The following is a 19,932-nucleotide window of genomic DNA, read 5'->3' as shown; positions in this document are numbered from 1 at the left end:
CTTCCTATCCGTAGTCTTCATCAGGGAAGAAGCTGAAGAAATAGGGAGGTTGAGGAATTAACTAAACGTGCTATGTGGGAATCCACTGGTGGAGCAGTCTCCCACTTGCCACAGTCAGCCACTGGAACTGGGTAGAAAGAAGTTAGTTGCTTAGTGAGTGAAAACGTTTTACCAGGATTATTCCAGGCTTCACTATGCAGCTCTATAAGATGTTCAGACTGCGGAAATTCATTTGACTATCTTTTAGTGCTTAAATAGTTGAGATTTTTTATATTCAGGATCAGGCTCCCCTTCCTTTGTTTAAAGGATATATTTCATAGCTCTGACAAGGTTAGATACATCCACGGGAGACTGATGTTCCTCCTCTACTGGGGGGGGGGACTCAGACAGAGAAACATTACTCTCCTCTGCCTCACCATATGATGCCTCTAAATCTGTATGTGTAGATTGAGAGGAGAGTACTCACCTAGTGGTCTTAGAAGGTAAGGGCCTCTGAGGGGGCATTGGAGCAGCTCAGTGGGGGGAAACTGCAGTAGAATGGCACCTTGAGCAGGGGGAGAGGCAACAGGTAGACGTCTGGCCTCCCCTATGCTGGCATTACCCACCAGTACTGTGGCCTCTAAAGGGTTAACCTGCACCAGTAAAAAAAAGCTCTGGTGGTATAGTGGAGTCCTGGGTGAACCGAGGTCCACACCAGCTCCTCTGATCCATCTCTCATGACTGGAGGAAGGACTGCATACAAGCAAGTAGGCAACGAAGCAATCTGTTTCTGGAATCAAATGCACAGAGCCAAGGTCTGTACAATAAAAGAAGTAATCCAGAGGCCATGATCCAAACCGTAGGTATCTGAAACTTTTTACTAGGGTTATGCCATGCTTCACGTATGAGGTCAGGAAGTTGATCTGACTGAGGAAATTCAGCCTTTAGAACCTTAAGGTGTTTGAATAGTGGGGCCTTTGGTTTACGAGCTGGCTCCTCCTCTTCTATATGAAGAATAGATTTGACTGCTCTCACTAGCGCAGGTATACCCAATGTAGACTTTTGCTCCTCCTCAACTGTGGTGGACTCAGCGAGACAGGTTTCTGCAACCTCTTCCTTCCCAGATGACACCTCAGAATCTGAAAGCTGCGTAGACTGTGAGAACGGCACAGGATGCCTAGTTGCTGTAGTGGTTAAGGGTCTGTCATCCTATATCATTTGCTGAAATGCAACAGAAATGTGAGCAAGATTCTGTACTGAGTGAAATAGTACATTCACCCAGGTAGTGGACATAGAAGTGACAGGTAAAGCAGAGTGTACCTGCTGTTGGAATCCCTGGGGAAAAAGTATAGTGGGGGCTGCTAAGCAGTCCACTATCTGTGCCAACACCTGTGAAAAGGAAGACAATTATGGGGGGTCCTGAACAGAGGCTTGTGGGGCTGGCTGGTTAGGTGGGATATAGCAAGATGTACACAACCCATCCTGTACAATGTCCTGAGGGGATAATCCCACTGAACAGGACTTGCATGAGACCAGCATAGGAGCAGCAGCCTCCTTGTTACCTTTATCATTTTTAGACATAACAGCAGTAACAATGCAGCACACTATAACACAACAATGAGCATATAAAGATAACGCAATGTGACAGTCTTCACAAATACTGTTAGATGTGAAGTACAGTGAACCCCTATATACCAGTATCTTAGGGTTATAAGAAAAACAGGGACAGGTATAAGCTGACAGAAAGTAAGTGAGACAGCATAGCTAGCACAAGTCACATACAATGCAGAATAACTATATAACTGCAATGGGCACTAAAATCAACTACACAGACCAAAGTGGCTGGTAGGATTCAGCACTGTATAACCTAGCCCTTGGAAGAGGTATACAGAGAGACTGGACCCATCATTCCTGGAGACCTGCAGTTTCAGCTCCCTGTATGTCAAAATGGCTGCTGAGCCTCTCTGAGGGTGGGGGAGGACCAGTTCAGAGGTGGGAAACCACTGTGGAATAGCACCCTGAGCTGGGAGAGCGGCCGCAAGCCCTAGTAAATCCCAGCACCAGTATAACAAATTCCCTGGTTGACTAGTGGGTTTCTAGATGATCAAGCGCAGGGAGAGCTCCTGCTCTCACCCCCAAACACCATTATTAATATGCAAAAATTAGGTAACATCAGCCTCTTGGGGTTTGGGTGTGAAGACACAAATTCCAGAACTAAGATTAAGATTTTTTAATCCAAATTAAAACTTCAACGCTTATAGCTACAGAAAAAGTAAGGTTACAAGTGTATAATAGTTTAAATAGTCACACTAATAATTACAGTTTCAAAAAATAAAATAAGGGAAAAAAGTGACAACATTCATATCACCTAGGCAGGGCTGAACACTGATTGAGATGAAGTCTCCTCTGGTAGATATGTTTCATCATGATCATCTAGATCCCTTTACAACAATAAACTTGCAGCCAGAGTTTCTCTTACTTAAACCCACTGAAGGCATCCCCTCCACACCTCCCCAGAAGCATTTTAACTCAACCAAAACCAGAGTGAATTGAGTCTCAGCTTACACTGGGGTTTCTCAGCCATTCTTGCAGGGGCGAATGGCCTTATCGTTATGGCTTTGTTTGAAGCTCTAGACCTGGACTGGTAATCGGTCTATACTGTTTTTTTTACAACAGCACCCAGGAAGGCAGTTCACACCCTGCTGGCCATAGCATCTCTGAGGGATTTCCTTAGGGCGCTTAATGCATTCTCCAAGCAAACTGCATCAAGGGTGATATGACACCTCTAAGCTGTAGGGTAAACAAGCTGTGTCCCAGCAGAGTAATAAGGGTTTCAATCAGTTGCCAGCCTATTACATGTTCTACAAACTATACATTAATAAATCACCCAATGCAAATAATACAATTTTTAATCATGCCCACTCCGTTATACCTACTCCATCCCTTACACTGTATTTTATTCTCAGCCTCAGTACTTGCCGCTCTGCAGTCACAATGTCATCGAATGAGTGCACATGGGACCTGATGTGCACAGCAGGGATATCTGACAACCAGTACCTGCATTTGTCTCTGAAGCAGATTACTGTACAGTAAATGTGCTGTTGGGGATAGATGTGGAGATGGGAGGTGGAGGGAGTGGAGTGCAGAAGGTTTAGGTAGAGTGATTTTGTTTATTAAGGTTTGGAGTCAGACTCAAAGCAAGCACTTTAGGTAGAATATGTACACATGCATGACGACATGCTGACATACGTGTTTTCATCACTAAGCTTTATTATTAGACAGGAACTGGTTTTTATAAACATCTTATAAGTGAGAAGAGTCTGGATAAAAAGTGTTAAAGATACTGTAGTCTCACCATGCATTTTTGTATTCTGATAACTAAATGATTCTTGTGATTCCTGCCAACAATAAGTAATATAACTAAATCAAATACATAGAATCCCATTAATAAATTGTTTCTTTATTATTTAATTCATTGAAAATTAAGTGATACATTTAAAATGACTACATTTTTTTGTAGTACATTGCTCATTGGTATGTTAAATACAATGGGGACTTTTGAAAACGAATACAAATATACTGTGCATTTGCAGCTCACATTATTTTATTACTTCCCACTGTCTATGCCTTGCTTATTCATAAGTGAGGCCAGAAAGCTCTCAGCATTCAGCTTGTTGCATGCTCACAGCAGTGTCTGCTGCATTTTCCCTCCTGCCACTGGCTGTTTTACAACATCACTAGAACTGTTTGAACCTACAGGAGAGGAAGACAGATTCTGCTGCTGTGCTCATAGAACATGATGCTTGCTTCATCCTAATGGAAACTGTAGCACAGAATACTACTATTTCCATCACCACTGACCTTTTACAGTATTTATAGTCTTATCTAAAATGAAGCTCAAGTTGAGTATTCTGACTATTTTTGTTACCTTTGTAGGTATTCTGAGCTTTATCTTTTTGGTGGTTGCTATCGGAACTGACTTTTGGTATATTATTGATGCCTCTAAACTGGAAATAAAAAACAATTTCTCCGAGACCATGAGCTCACACTCAGGACTTTGGCGGACATGTAAATGTAAGTATCATAGGAATTTACATTTGTTAGGTAACCTTATTCATAGAATATGTGAGCATCTATTTATAGGGAGTAATTTGGTTTTTATCTTTCTTTCTTTTACAGTCAAGGACAAATGCTCCACTTTGATAAATCCTTTCTGGCATGGTAACGTAAACTTTACAGATTCACAAAAACAACTTTTAAGTGAGTTCAATTTTGCATTTCTCAGATTATAATGAATATAGTCAATGAAAAATGTATTTTAGAAACTCATGATTTTTCTTGCACTGGTTAAAACGCACTAATTGTACTCCAAACAGAATTAAAATGGAATGTTTCTACAAATTTAATTATTTCCAATAATTAAACTAATACTGCAGCTACACTGTATGGGGTTTGTATGAGTAATATAAATCCAAAGACAAAATAATCTATGCATTTTCGTTACACAAGATTGTAGATGGCAGACAATCAAATTTTATCTCAAGTATTTTAAACATGCATATATGAAAATGTATTTTTGATAAAAACTTTATTAATATTTTAAGAGTTGAAATTATATTATTCTCAGAAAGTGATGTGACACAATCTGCATACAGTATATATATCATCTATTTATCTATAAAATAAATATTCATTTAGTTCTTATTTTACCTTTTCAAAAAGAGCGTAATTATTGCAGGATGTGATTGAAATGTGAACAGATATGGATTATATTTTCTTACTAGAGCATGGTCGCCACTTGCAGGTCATTTACAGTATTGCAGCATAGTATGACATTTTAAATTACAGTACAGCATTCTTCTACTCACAAATTGATCTTCTTTATTAGTTGATTTGCTTATTTAAAAAAAAAAGTTGATACAGTATAATACATAGCATATCATACATTTTTTTTAAACTGATACATTCCTGGGACCGGGCATTCCCAACCTTAGCCCTCACGGCACACCAAGAGTGCAGGTTATTGTGATATCCAGGCTTCAGCACAGATGGTTAAATCAAAATAACTGAGGTATTATTTAAGTCACCTGTTCTCAAGCATGGATATCACTAAAACCTGGACTATTAGTGTGCCTTGAGGACCGAGGTTGGGAATGCCTTAGCTATACTGTGACTAGGACACTACAGGTGTGGAATTTGTATGTTCTCCATCTGTCTGCATGGGTTTCCTCCATCTTGTCCAGTTTTCTCCCACAATTATAAGAATATACTGGTAGGCAAATAATAGTGTTGGTGGCAGGGAATAATAACATGTGGACATGACTGTGACAGAGAATAGTGGGAACTATTGCAAAACTCCAGGGAATTCTTTACAAAGGCAAAGTGTTATATGCTAGTGCCTTAGAAAAAATTACCTGCATCTAGTAGTATATGATGGGTGTGGGATGCATGGTTGACAGTAACTAGGTCGACAGGGTCTCTAGGATGACAGGGTATCTAGGTCGACATGGTGTAGGTCGATAGGTCAAAAAGTCGACATGAGTTTTTTATGTTCTTTTGGTGTCGTTTTCTCTATACAGTGACAGGAAACCCCAATTAGTGCACCGTGTCCCCTCGCATGGTGAGTGAACTTCGGGCAAGGTGCCTCGCTCTGCTACTGCTGCGCTCGGCACAGGTTACTGTTCCCAATCGTAGTCCACGTGGATCGTAAAGTATGAAAAAGTTCAAAAAAAGAAAAAAAAGTGAAAAACTCATGTTGACTTTTTGACCTGTCTACCTAGAACATGCTCGACCTAGAGACCCTGTCGACCTAGTACTGTCGACCTAGAAACCGGATCCCATATACGATACCTTGTATAATAAGTGTTTTTATGCCGCAGGAATAATTTTTAAATCAGTATTATTGTACTTACCAGAATTTTGATAAATAAAATGATGTATCTCTGTATCCATAATAAATGTCTCACATATTTTGATTTGCTCTGTCAACATGGTTTACATACATGTGTTCCATGTGAAATGCCTGAAATATTTTTTTTTCCTCTTTGCATGATTTATCTATTACTGTCAAGTCTTGTAACAGTTTTATAAACTGTGAAATTCTTTGATGTTACTTTCTGTAAATGTATGCTCAGGTTTGGACTGGCCCACAGGTGTACAGGGGAAACCACCGGTGGGCCTCACTGCCTGGGGTCCCACCTCCTGCTCTAAGGATCAGGTTCCAGACTGTGCACTTGAATTTTACATCATACATATGTTACCTTATACTGCACAATGGTGTATTCTCCACAGTGCATTGCTGTTATTAATCTGGTACATTATCATGCATGCAGCAGCTGAATTTACTGTATATATTTATGAAGGGGCCCATATGTTACACTCTCTAATGGTTAGTCAAATCATTGAGGTGGCAGGCCACACCCCCTATGCAAACTGGCCACACTCCTAAACATGGGTCCCTATCACTGCATTACCCCGGTGGGCCCTACAAGCCCCAGTCCGACACTGTGTATGCTCAACTATCTGTATAGTTAATGGTTATTCAGCATGTTGTATATTTATTTATTTATTTATTAGCAGTTTCTTATATAGCGCAGCATATTCCGTTGCGCTTTACAATTAGAACAACAATTATAGAACAAAACTGGGTAAAGACAGACAGACAGACAGAGGTAGGAAGGCCCTGCTCGCGAGCTTACAATCTATAGGGAAATAGGCATTGATACACAAGGATAGATGCTACTTGTCACATAATAGTTCCCCAGGTTGCTAGGTTCTTAATGGGTTGTATATGATATGATCACCCAGCAATGTTGGAAGACAAAATGTGAGTTTATGTGGACTGTACAGAGGGGATGTAACTTGATAGGGAAGCTGTGAAGGTTATGTGTGTGGGTCAGAAATTTGGTAGGCTTGTCTGAAGAGATGAGTTTTCAGAGAACGTTTAAAGGTTTGGAGACTAGAGGAGAGTCTTATTGTGCGTGGGAGTGCATTCCACAGAGTGGGTGAAGCCCGGGTAAAGTCCTGTAATTTTGAGTGGGAACAGGTAATACATGTGGATGAGAGACGCAGATCTTGTGCAGAGCGGAGAGGTCTGGTAGGGAGATATTTTGAGATGAGTGAGGAGATGTATGATGGTGCAGTTTGGTTAATAGCCTTGTATGTAAGTAAAAGTATTTTATATTTGACACGGTAGAATACCGGTAACCAATGGAGGGACTGACAGAGCGGATCAGCAGATGAAGAACGTCTGGCGAGGAAGATTAGCCTCGCAGCTGCATTTAAAATGGATTGAAGTGGTGATAGCCTATGTTTGGGAAGACCAGTAAGGAGACTATTAAAATAATCAATGCGGGAGATGATGAGTGCATGAATTAGAGTTTTTGCAGTGTCTTGTGTAAGATAAGGGCGTATTTTGGATATGTTTTTAAGGTGCATGTAACATGATTTAGAGACAGATTGAATGTGTGGAACAAAGGACAGTTCAGAGTCAAGGGTGACACCTAGGCAACGAGCTTGTGGGGTGGGGTGGATAGTTGCATTGTCAACAGTTATAGAGATATCAGGTTGGTAACTACTCTTAGCTGGTGGGAAAATAATTAATTCGGTTTTGGAAATGTTGAGTTTGAGGTGGCGAGATGACATCCAAGATGAAATGGCAGACAGGCATCCAGTGACACGAGCCAATACTGGTGGTGACAAATCTGGGGAGGATAGGTAGATTTGAGTATCATCAGCATACAAATGATACTGAAATCCAAAGGAGCTGATTAGTTTACCAAGAGAGGAGGTATAGATTGAGAAAAGCAGAGGACCTAAGACTGAGCCTTGCGGTACTCCAACTGATAGAGGTAGAGAAGAGGAGGTAGAATCAGAGAAGTGAACACTGAAAGAGCGATTAGATAGGTAGGATGAGAACCAAGAAAGGGCTGTATCCTAAAGACCTAGGGATTGTAGTGTTTGTATGAGAAGAGAGTGGTCAACAGTGTCAAAAGCAGCAGAGAGATCTAGAAGAATAAGTAGTGTGTAATGGCCTTTTGATCTAGCAGTGACTAGATCATTCACTACTTTGGTCAGTGCCGTCTCTGTGGAGTGTTGTATATGTATATAATATATATGCTATGATTCATGTACACCTTTTGCTATGCAATGCCGTTGATATCTTCAATGCATTTCCTATGCTATTGTCAGTTGCTTTTTTTTTTACATTTATTTTTAATGTTTTTTTTAAGCTTGCTTGAATAAAAGTTTACTCTGTGTTTGTGCAGCTGAGTGGGATAACATAGGAGAGACAACCATAGGTAGTTTTATAGCACATTCAAGGAATTTATTGTAATGCTAGGGAAATCAGGAAACTAAGTCATGCATAAATTGACTTGAATCCTTGGATGATAACTTGTACAGATGATCAAGAAAGTATGCATCATGGGGAATGGTCACTCACATTGCTTCATGCTGGTCATCCTGGGCTGGCCTAAGATAAGCCCAGTATACCATCTAATTTTCTCTTTTTGAGATGTTTCTGCTGTTGCAGCAGTAGTACTGTGTGTATATGTGCTGCGAAAGGTGCATTTCTGATGGTGGTAGCGTAATATAGCAGATGGAACATGCCGAAGGTGTTTGAGAATGGTGCATGTACCATTCTGGCAAGTATGACTATAGAGAAATTTAAAGAGAAATGTCCATTATTGTTGTATTATCTGGACTCTGTCTAAATACTAGTGATGAGCGAGTTCGGTTCCTCGGGATCTGAACCCCCCCGAACTTCACCCATTTTACACGGTTCCGAGGCAGCCTCGGATCTTTCCGACTTGCTCGGGTAACCCGAGCGCGCCCGAACGTCATCATCCCGCTGTCGGATTCTCGCGAGATTCGTATTCTATATAAGGAGCCGCGCGTCGCCGCCATTTTCACTCGTGCTTTGGAAATGATAGCGAGAGGACGTGGCTGCGTTCTCTCAGTTTCTGTGTTCAGTGTGCTGCAAATATCTGCTCAGTGTGCTTGCAAATATCTGTGCTCAGTGTGCTGAAAATAGCTACGTTCTCTTCCTGAAACACGCTCTATATCTGTGCTGCATTGTAGTATATAGTAGGAGGACAGTGCAGAATTTTGCTGTGACCACCAGTATATATACAGCAGTACGGTACAGTAGTCCACTGCTCTACCTCTGTGTCGTCAAGTATACTATGCATCCATACCTGTGCTGCATTTTAGTTATGCGCAGTATATAGTAGGAGGACAGTGCAAAATTTTGCTGACCACCAGTATATATATAGCAGTACGGTACAGTAGTCCACTGCTCTACCTCTGTGTCGTCAAGTATACTATGCATCCATACCTGTGCTGCATTTTAGTTGTGCACAGTTTATAGTAGGAGGACAGTGCAGAATTTTGCTGACCACCAGTATATATATAGCAGTACAGTACAGTAGTCCACTGCTCTACCTCTGTGTCGTCAAGTATACTATGCATCCATACCTGTGCTGCATTTTAGTTGTGCGCAGTATATAGTAGGAGGACAGTGCAGAATTTTGCTGACCACCACTATATATATAGCAGTACGGTACAGTAGTCCACTGCTCTACCTCTGTGTCGTCAAGTATACTATGCATCCATACCTGTGCTGCATTTTAGTTGTGCGCAGTATATAGTAGGAGGACAGTGCAGAATTTTGTTGACCAACAGTATATATATAGCAGTACGGTACAGTAGTCCACTGCTCTACCTCTGTGTCGTCAAGTATACTACAAAAGTTCAGTAAAATGACCCATAAATCAAAATTAAAAGCGTCTGATGAGAAGCGTAAACTTGCCAATATGCCATTTACGACACGGAGTGGCAAGGAATGGCTGAGGCCCTGGCCTATGTTCATGGCTAGTGGTTCAGATTCACATGAGGATGGAAGCACTCATCCTCTCGCTAGAAAACTGCAGTGCCACTCCTAGATGGGCCAGGTGTTTGTGTCGGCCACTTGGGTCGCTTAGCTTAGCCATCCAGCGACGTTGGTGCACCTCTTTTTTTCTTTGCATCATGTGCTGTTTAGGGACTATTTTTTTAAATCTGCCTTCCTGTCTGACACTGCAGTGCAACTCCTAGATGGGCCAGGTGTTTGTGTCGGCCACTTGGGTCGCTTAGCTTAGTCACACAGCTACCTCATTGCACCTCTTTTTTTCTTTGCATCATGTGCTGTTTGGGGACTATTTTTTAAATCGGCCATCCTGTCTGACACTGCAGTGCAACTCCTAGATGGGCCAGGTGTTTGTGTCGGCCACTTGGGTCGCTTAGCTTAGTCACACAGCTACCTCATTGCACCTCTTTTTTACTTTGCATCATGTGCTGTTTGGGGACTATTTTTTAAATCTGCCATCCTGTCTGACACTGCAGTGCAACTCCTAGATGGGCCAGGTGTTTGTGTCGGCCACTTGGGTCGCTTAGCTTAGCCATCCAGCGACCTCGGTGCAAATTTTAGGACTAACAATAATATTGTGAGGTGTCAGAATAGACTGGAAATGAGTGGAAATTATGGTTATTGAGGTTAATAATACTATGGGATCAAAATGACCCCCAAATTCTATGATTTAAGCTGTTTTTGAGGTTTTTTTGTAAAAAAACACCCGAATCCAAAACACACCCGAATCCGACAGAAAATTTTCAGGGAGGTTTTGCCAAAACGCGTCCGAATCCAAAACACGGCCGCGGAACCGAATCCAAAACCAAAACACAAAACCCGAAAAATTTCCGGTGCACATCACTACTAAATACTTGCACTCTTTGTGATGGAATTGCCTGATTTTGGTACATTGATCAAATTTCGTGAGCAGGTGGCATTGCATCCAGTTATGACCAAGGATTAGATCAGTGGTTACCAAACTCAGTCCTCAAGGGTCTCAAACAGTTCATGTTTTCCAGGTAGCCAGTGTACAGGTGTACTCATTACTCACTGACACATTTTAAAAGATCTACAGGTGGAGCTAATTATTTCACTTGTGATTCTATGAGGAGACCTGTAAAATGTGAACTCTTGGGGGTCCTTGAAATCGATTTTGGGAACCCCTGGATTAGATGAATATTTGGCTTTGAATAGCCATTATGCAATGAAAACAACCTTTAAAGGTGTATGATATCCTTTCAGATTGCTGCCGAATGACTTCTATTCAACCCCAACCAAAAAGGTTGGCTTTGTTTGCCAGTGTAAGTGGGAATAGTCATGCACTTTCAAACATGATTGTTCAGATTGCTGGGAGTTTCAAGCATGAGAATATAGAGGACCTGAAATAGAACATAATGGTAAGATGCCGGTTTACAATAATTATTAAAAAAATATTCTGGCACAGTAAATACACAACACTTATACATTGTGACTAAACATTTATAGGGACAGAACTAAAGACAAGTTGCTTGGTGTGATTTCATTAAGAGGTTTTAGATCACTTTTAGGGAGCAGCTCAATGAGAACCACAGGAAGATTTACTCAAAGGAATTTAGGGAAAATTAAAGAAAATGGGTTGGATATTGTGAGTATGGTGGGCCCATTTAAATGTCCTCTCAAAAAGTAAATGTGTTTACTCTGGTGTTGGTCACACAGAAGTAAAGAAATTCAGGTTGACTTGACCTGACAGTCAGAATCCCAATACATTTTGGTAAGTAGGCCAACACTACACCTTACCCTCCCTCTAATCCTAACCCTCCCCACCTGCAGCCTAACCCTAAACCTCCCCCTCCTCCCACAGCCTAACCTTACCCTTCCCTTCTGCCGCCTAACCCTCTCTTCCCACAGGCTAACCCTACCCCCCCCCCCCGTGCCTAACCCTAAACTCTCCTCCCACAGCCTACCTAACCCTCCCCCTGATGCCAACTGCATCCGGGTCTAATAGTATGTGGAGTTCCAATCTGATAAGATACAGAGGAACATTGTGATTTGCTGGTGCACCTACATTCTCACCAATATGAGAGAATTTTGGGAGCAATTTGGTATAATTGCCATAGGAACAGTAGTCTGCACAAGCTGATAGAAGGAAACAAAACATTCCATGATAAGTATGAAGTAGGTAGGTATACTGGTGCCCCTATTAGATTTAATATTGCAGAGTGATGCTATTAAATTTTGATAGAGTGGTAAAGAGGGTACATTTAAAGATGCATTCCCTTGCTTTGTAGAAAGGGCACACATACAGTATTTACACTATACTCTCATCATTGCACAATTATTCATGAGCCTATTAATTTTAAGAGGTTGCAGAGTCTTCATTTTGGGATTAAGGAAGCACCAAATTGTTGTTTTGGGAACAACTGAAGGGGAATACAGTGGAATCACTAGATGGAATTTGTGTGAGTGATTAGAAACAAGTCCTGATTGGCTGGACTTCTATTTAACCTCAATTTCATTTTTATTTTTTATTACTTAACCCTTGAACTGTATTTGGTCAAGGGAAGAAAAAAACACTGTTGGTAAGTAATTCATAATATCACTAAACCAAACCATTCAATGCATAATAGGTTTGACCACAATTGAAATGAAATTATGGGGTCCATTATATTATTAGAAAAAAGAGTATCAATTATAATTAATTACAAAGTATGTAGCTCATTATAATGAACTGTAAAATATGGGGACCATTATAATTACTATTATAATAATATCGAGGTTCCAATATATTTATTTTATAACAATAAAGGGGGCCATTATAATGAGTCCAAAACTAATATATTGAGCCCAGCATATGCTGGGTCACCTTGTTCTGCAATCCTGTTTTCCCCACTCTGTCCTGTTCCCTCCCCACTCTATTGCCTGAGAATACTTAACCTTTCCTGGCACAGAGTGGTTCACATTCAAGTTTGTTCCATCGCTCCGTTATACTGTAAGGTGACATTAAAAATTTGAGACATTGCTCACTAGGAATATTCTTACTCTGTTCCCCCATATATAACATTAAAAAAATTCTGATTCAAATAGAAGATATTTTGGGATTTTTGACAATAGGTGTTCAAGTCCTGCCTTGGCTTAGATAACTCTTAAAGTCAAGTCAGATAAGATAGGGAAGATTTATGGTGATTTTCTAATTGCAATATTTTGTCTTTTGGATCTTTTTGCGATTGCTTATTAGCCTTTTGAAGTTTGGCTGAGATCTGTATTTTTGTACCAATGGGAACTGCTGTTTAGGAGCACATAAAAAGAGGTGTCCACAGGTTTATTTCTTGACAAACATAACTCAGGTCAGTGACATAATTCTTGTCTAGCCTCAGTTGAGGACAATATATGATCAGCCATTCTCCAGAGTATCAAGGTCATTTTTACTGAACCTATCTCCCATGCTGTAAATACAAATGTGTGATCTGACCATGAGCAAGGGAGAATTTTAAACTGATTCTGATGCTAAAGTGCCTATTTATCAGCTATAACTAAATAAATTCTGAAGTTAATTTTGAGTACTTTAGAAAAAATGCTAATCATGCACAATTGGATGGTGTGCATGACAAATAATAGTATTGACTGTCTGACTGTACCTTTTAATTTTAAGATACAATTGACCCATAATGGGATCTGATGCCATATTGAAATCTCCTAAAATTAACATAGATTCCTGATGTTATTTTTGAGTTACTTCACAATTTCCTAAAAATGCATATTGTATAGGGGCATATGGGGAGGACCATTGTAACTGCTTTCTCTTTCAATTTACAAATTAAGATTAAGGGCTAAATGTAATGGCCTGCGCGTTGCCAGAGGTGTGGTACTGTGTGAGCCCATTTTTTTTAAAGCAGCAACCATTTACAAGGCAAAACAAGGTTGGTTTTTCCTTGTAAATGATTGCTGCTTTAAAATATGGGGACGGAAGTCCTGCACCTCTGGCACCTCATACGCTACTACATTTTGCCCTACTCGTATCTTCCCTGTATATCTAAAATATACTTAACTACTGTAATATAAATGGACATTAAACATCCGTAAGGATAGCTTTACAAATTATATCAAAGACAAGATATTTTATACAAATATACAGTAGGGAGGTGTGAGCAAAGCAAGTTTTTATGGTGTCCCTGATTATGAATGCTACTGCTTACTGCATGCATGCCAACTTTTAATTTAACCCCTCTGGGCAGTACTGGATTTAAATCTTATGGGATCTTTGGCAAGATTCCGGTTTTGGGCCACTTGCCTCAGTCAAACAATTCATAGCACTACGTATATTTTTGTTCCTGATTCATGCTCCTGTCTCATCGAGTTCTCTCTATATTCTGTTTTTCCCTGATTGCTCCTCCATACAGTAGCTGTCTTTAATTAACCCCTCCATAGAACTTTCTCACTGCCAGTTCCATACATACATATAACACTGAGTCCCTCACAGCACTCACTGCCCCTTCCACTATCCACCTCACATCACTCCCTAACCCTTCACTGTTTACCTCACAGCACTAACACCACCCTTCACTGTCCACCTCACAACACCCAACTGCCCACCTCACAGCACTCTGCCCTCCCTTCAATGTCCACCTCACAGCACTCCCCCGCTTGAAGGGGGCACTTTTGGCGGCACTTTTCAATTATCTGTTTTAATTACTTTCATTTGCTGCTTCCCCCATTTTGTAGCCCAACATCTCCTGATTGCCACTTTCTCCTACCCTGACCCCTTGCTTTTATAATACTTATACAGCGTTCATGAACTCAACTTGATATTTCTTTGTTATTCAGTCACAATGTCCTTTATTACAGTTCACTATGGTGATGTACCCAGGATTCATGCCCATTGCCTGTGGCATTGAAGTCAGACAATCTATTCATTGAGCTATCTGCCCTTGCATAGAAAGGTAGATAATTAAAAGCTAGATAGTTCTAACTATTTGAAGCTTCCCTTGTACTTTGTGAAAAAATGTTCAGCATTGCGGTATGGCTGCACACTACATAGATCTGCTCAATTGCAATGACGATTATTTTTTTACAAAGTACCAGTAGCTTCATATAGTGTTCATAGTTTTTATGCAGGAACAAATATCAAATAGCTCAATGTGTTTGATTAGAATTCAACAGTTTATAGGTTTGAATCCTGGGTATGGCAGTATATTGAAATGTGTTATTTAATACACAGCATCATGGCATGGGCTTTCTCTGGGATGAATCTTGTGATGCGCCTTATGCCCCTATTGGAAAAATGGGGGGAGGGGTGTGTGTGAAAATTCTCCCTCTGGCACAGGGCACCAAAGAGTCTAGTTACGGCTCTGCATTGGCCCTCACAGGGGGGACAGGTATGGGTGATTGTCTGATAGGACAGGTGTGGTGGGTGACAGGGTGTGAGTCTGTGGGGACAGTTGTGGGTGAGAGTCTGTGAAGAGAGGTCTAGGTACAATATCTCCCCTTGACCCCTTCAATGTCCACCTCTAACAGCACTCTCTCCTTCATTCATACACATGCTCCTTCTCTAAAGAGATGTGTGTATATACAATTAGCTTCAGGTTGTTATAGACCCAGTATCAGAGCCCATGCTCCTTTATGAGCTGTCCTTAACTTCTGTGCAGAAGGGATCTCTCTGTGATAGTTTCACTGCTCCTCACTTTACTGCTGGACTGGTGTTGCCCATTGTACTGGGAGTGCAGGCGGGCGGGGTGGGTACATGTGACTTCATGATGTCATGCCATTGCATATGTTCCTTTGGGACATGTTTTGCTGATGCATAAAAACGGAGGCCAGTGCCAGTATTAGTGATATTACTAGCCTAAGCCCTACCACAGAACCTCGGCAAAACATCCAAAGGACAAGAAGCCTTTGTGATGGACAAGGTTGGAAAATGGGTGGCTATGGGCCCCCTGGGACCCACCAGAACCTAGGCAGAAGCCTAGGTTGCTAATGGTAAATCTGCCCCTGCCTCTTAGAGAAGCCCTTAGGGAGTTGCAGATGACAGTTAATGGGGGTTGGACTGGTGCTTGTTTCATTGTCCCCACCCCCTTCAGGTCTACTGCCATGAATCACTTTAAAGAGGCAGCAGGTCCAAAATTATGTGATTCTCATAGAAATGCATCAAATTGGTCCTACCCTATCCACCTGGACCTGCAATATACAACATTATACTTCCTGTCCTGCCCAATTCAATAGAAAAACTTTAGTGTCCCAAAGGTTCCATGAGAGTAGGAAAGTATGTGCTGCTGCAAGGTTTACTTAATATAAGCCAATAAGCTCTCAGTCACCTATCATAAGGCACAGATTCAGCTAACATATGTCACAAAAAATGTATTCTCATATGTAGTTTTCACTAATCTACTGTAATTGCCAAAAGCAACTAATTCTGGGAAGTAGGATCCATCACTACTCATAAGATACACTTGCTATTTTTTTAAAGCAAACATCTGACATTTACTAGCCTAGCAACATTGTAATTAAACCTTTCTATTGCAATTAAAATTGGTAAGCATTACCAAAATAAGACAAACGTGATCCTCATTTTATCCTATTGGTTAAAATAATATTTTAATGTATTTGTTTACTTCTTGGAACACCATTTATCATACGCAATGAGTTTTATCAATCACAACAAGTTTGATCACTCGTTGATAAATGAGCACCAATATTTGCAGGCATTTATACAATGCTTGTGGATCTAATTGGATGAATTCAACTGACTGTGTTTGTTTCAGTATTAGCTGGGGATCAGACTATTATTAGATTTCATTCTGAAAGCCTCTTTGTATTAAACAAAATTGTGCCCATGGGTGAGCTTTAACCTAATATTGGTGTTTATATTATTATTTTTCTGCTACTGTTGATACTAGTTGTCATACTACTCTTTTGCGGGATAAATTATTTACATGGCATATCTCAACTTTGTGTCTTATGCCCCTATTTCCTAATAAGGTACTGTATGTATTAATGTAGAGTAAGCAGAGTCGGCCCTAACCAATATGAAGCCCTAGGCAACATTTTAGTGGTGCTCCATAGCACCGCCGCTAGTTCTGCCTCTGACCCTGCACCCCTTTCCAAGCACCATCACCCCTCACCCATAGCAGTCCTCATTTTGGTGCTCCTACCCCCTATATTTTAAATTGGAACAGTGTGCACATTTGGCACACAGCTCAAAAAGGGGAATTCTTGCTGGGAAGGGACATGGCCACAAAATAGTACCTCCAATTCAAATTACACCACACAATGGTAATCTGTATCTTATACACATAATGCCACACATTAGTAATGCCTTTATACACATAATACCACACAGTAATGCCCCTAATGACACACATTATTAATGTCCTTATAAACATAATGAGCCATACACATTATGCCAATCTTAATTAATTTCCTTAGATACATAATGTCCCTTACACATATGCCGCACATTATTAATGCCCTTATACACATAATGCCGAACACTACTGCACAACCAACCCACCCTCACACAGCACTCACATGGCTGCTAACACTGTGACCTCTGCCTCTGCTTGGATATAGATGTGTCATACATCTTGCCTCAATATGATACGCGGCATGCCTATATTCTGTGTGCGACTGTGGCTGTATCTGGATACCAAAAGTTACCTTACAGTGATTTCCAGGAATACACAGTAATGTAGCATTTCATATCAGAATCAGAATCAGAATCAGAATCAGCTTTATTGGCCAGGTGTACTCACGTACACTAGGAATTCTTTGTGGTACAATGCATCGCCAAGCAGCAACATGGAGGAAAAAAATGTAGCATACATTACAAACATTACACATATGAGTTCATACTGCACATATGCAACTGTACAGTAGACATATTATACATTTAAGACTAAAAACTAAGGCTGCTTGGCAGAGCAGCACCGAGGCAGCCATCCGCGGCGCCAACTAGAACTCACATAATGCACATAATACAGAAGATTTAAGCATTACATCAAAAGATAAACCACACAGACAAAGACACAGAAAGAATAATGCATGATTGGTGTAGGCATTTTGAGTAATAACCTCCAGGGGTTGTGTATTCCACCATCACAAGGCACCAGGTGCGGCAGCCATCTTAGGCGCACTGCGTAGGATTACCCACGGTGGAATAGTCCACCCCTAGAAGAGAACACAAAATGGGGAGATTGCAGAGTCCTTAAGTTCAGAGTAGGGTTCCAATAGAAACATCAGGTCAACGCATTTTTCATCCCATCCACAAGCGCCCCAGATAAGGCAGCCATGTTGGGCGCACTACAAGGTTACACTGTGGGAGATGAGCCATACAGGGGCCAAATGCATGTATGGGAGAACTGACACGTGTGTAGGCGTATGCTATAACCTGCATGGAAAGATCCAAATGAAGCACACCCCGCCCACAGGGGAACCATCCGAGGTAGCCATGTGGGGCGCACTGCATAGGTTACTGCTGGCAGGGTGTGCAACCAATGGAGGTACACATTACAGGAACAGCACACAGTGGGGGGAAAGTACCCTGTAAGAAGAAAGAGAAGAGAAAGACACATTTGCAGGAAAAAAACTGTACTAACATTATTTTGTGAAAAAGATAAATGTCCTGGTCTCATGAGAGCAGTGCGGGTGGGTGTGAGAATGTGGGGTGCACACTAATGTCCAATGGAACTGACCCAGCAAAGTATGGTCCTGATGCGCACGTCCCTCAGTTCCCTGCTCAGCTTGGGGGGTAGTCCCGGGGGCAGTCATGATGTTCTTGGACACAGAAGAAGTAGGCATTGGTCCTGGTGTTCTCATGGCAGAGGTGAGGAGAGGCCACATAATGCTCCAGATTTCTTTCTTGATGCAGATACAGCTGCAGTAACACACAGAATGTAGGCATGTTGTATATCATTTTAATCAGCAGAAGCTGCTTGTGCCTTTAGGCATACCAAATGCCATAGGCATTTGCCTAGTTTGCCTATGCCTAGGGCCGGCTCTGGGAGTAAGCAAGTACACTCCAAGGACGTTCAGCATCAGATCTATCAGTTCTTATAATTTACTACTTACATTGTGTGAACACTAACTTGTAATTTACTTACATGCTATTAGCATTACTAAACAAAATCTCCTAAATGTCTGCTGTTTTTTTTTTTAGCTCATTTAAATAAGAATATATGTAATTTTAGCAAGTACTGTATATGTATAAATCTCATATATTTACAAATTAATAACACAGAACTACAAAACTGTGAAGTACAGTACAGAAATTACATAATAATGGGGCCCATTTATCAGAGTGATAAAACTTATTGTGGATGATAAAACTTGTTGCGTATGACAAATGGTGTTCCAGCCAATCAGATCCCAACTGTCATTTTTTAAACACATGAGTTATGAGCTGATTGGCTGGAGCACCATTTAGCATAGGCAATGAGTTTTATCACTCACAACTAGTTGATAAATGAGCCCCAATATGTGCAGCATAAAAAAAAATAAAAGGCATTCATTTTCGGTCATCTCATCAGTGTCTACTGGGTTGGTCATCAGGGGATGTCTATGAGCGGTCACAAACATTTTGAATCTTAAGCTGGGTACACACTAGATGATGCTTAAATGACACAATGGTCCTCCCAAGTAACCTTTAACTACTGGACAAATGATATAGTGCATAACACAGTGTGCAATCATACAAACAAATGAACAATATATTTTGCATTGTTCCATAGTTTGATTAACAATATATTGTTTGCTTTAAAAACACCACACGCCTATCTGGAAGGTTTGCTCAAAATTTCCATAATTGGGGGAAATGCATGGCTTGCCTAGAAGCTGGGACTGCTGCATTTCTGGGAGCTCCATTGTTGTTTCTTCTGGTGGGGTTCCTACCGGGGGTTTCCCCATACCCATGCACTACAGCTTGTACCCTACTTGCTACCTCATACCTTTGGGCCTCTATGAGCCGTATTCTGCCAGTTTGAAGCACTTCTTTGCCTTCGGCTTATCAAACCTCCAGCAGCCGTAGTCTTTATTTTCAGATCTTGTTCGGTGGTGTCTGGCTGATCCTGCCCATATGCTGGCTCCATCACTGTCTG

At 41.0% G+C, this 19,932-nt stretch overlaps 1 protein-coding gene across 1 annotated transcript in view; it reads left to right on the top strand.

Annotated features, from left to right (window-relative positions):
• Positions 1-3,734: 3,734 nt before the first annotated feature.
• The window catches only part of TMEM114 (transmembrane protein 114), a 180,927-nt gene continuing 164,729 nt past the window's right edge, over positions 3,735-19,932 (top strand). Inside the window, exons 1-2 of the mRNA XM_063934252.1 lie at positions 3,735-4,053; positions 4,159-4,239. Of these exons, the coding sequence (XP_063790322.1) occupies positions 3,870-4,053; positions 4,159-4,239 (265 nt within the window). The 5' untranslated portion in view covers positions 3,735-3,869. The remainder of the gene's footprint in view (positions 4,054-4,158; positions 4,240-19,932) is intronic.

Source organism: Pseudophryne corroboree, chromosome 7, assembly GCF_028390025.1.
Source record: "Pseudophryne corroboree isolate aPseCor3 chromosome 7, aPseCor3.hap2, whole genome shotgun sequence".
In the NCBI taxonomy this organism is placed as follows: Eukaryota; Metazoa; Chordata; class Amphibia; order Anura; family Myobatrachidae; genus Pseudophryne; species Pseudophryne corroboree.
This window is presented reverse-complemented; position numbering and strand designations above follow the sequence as displayed.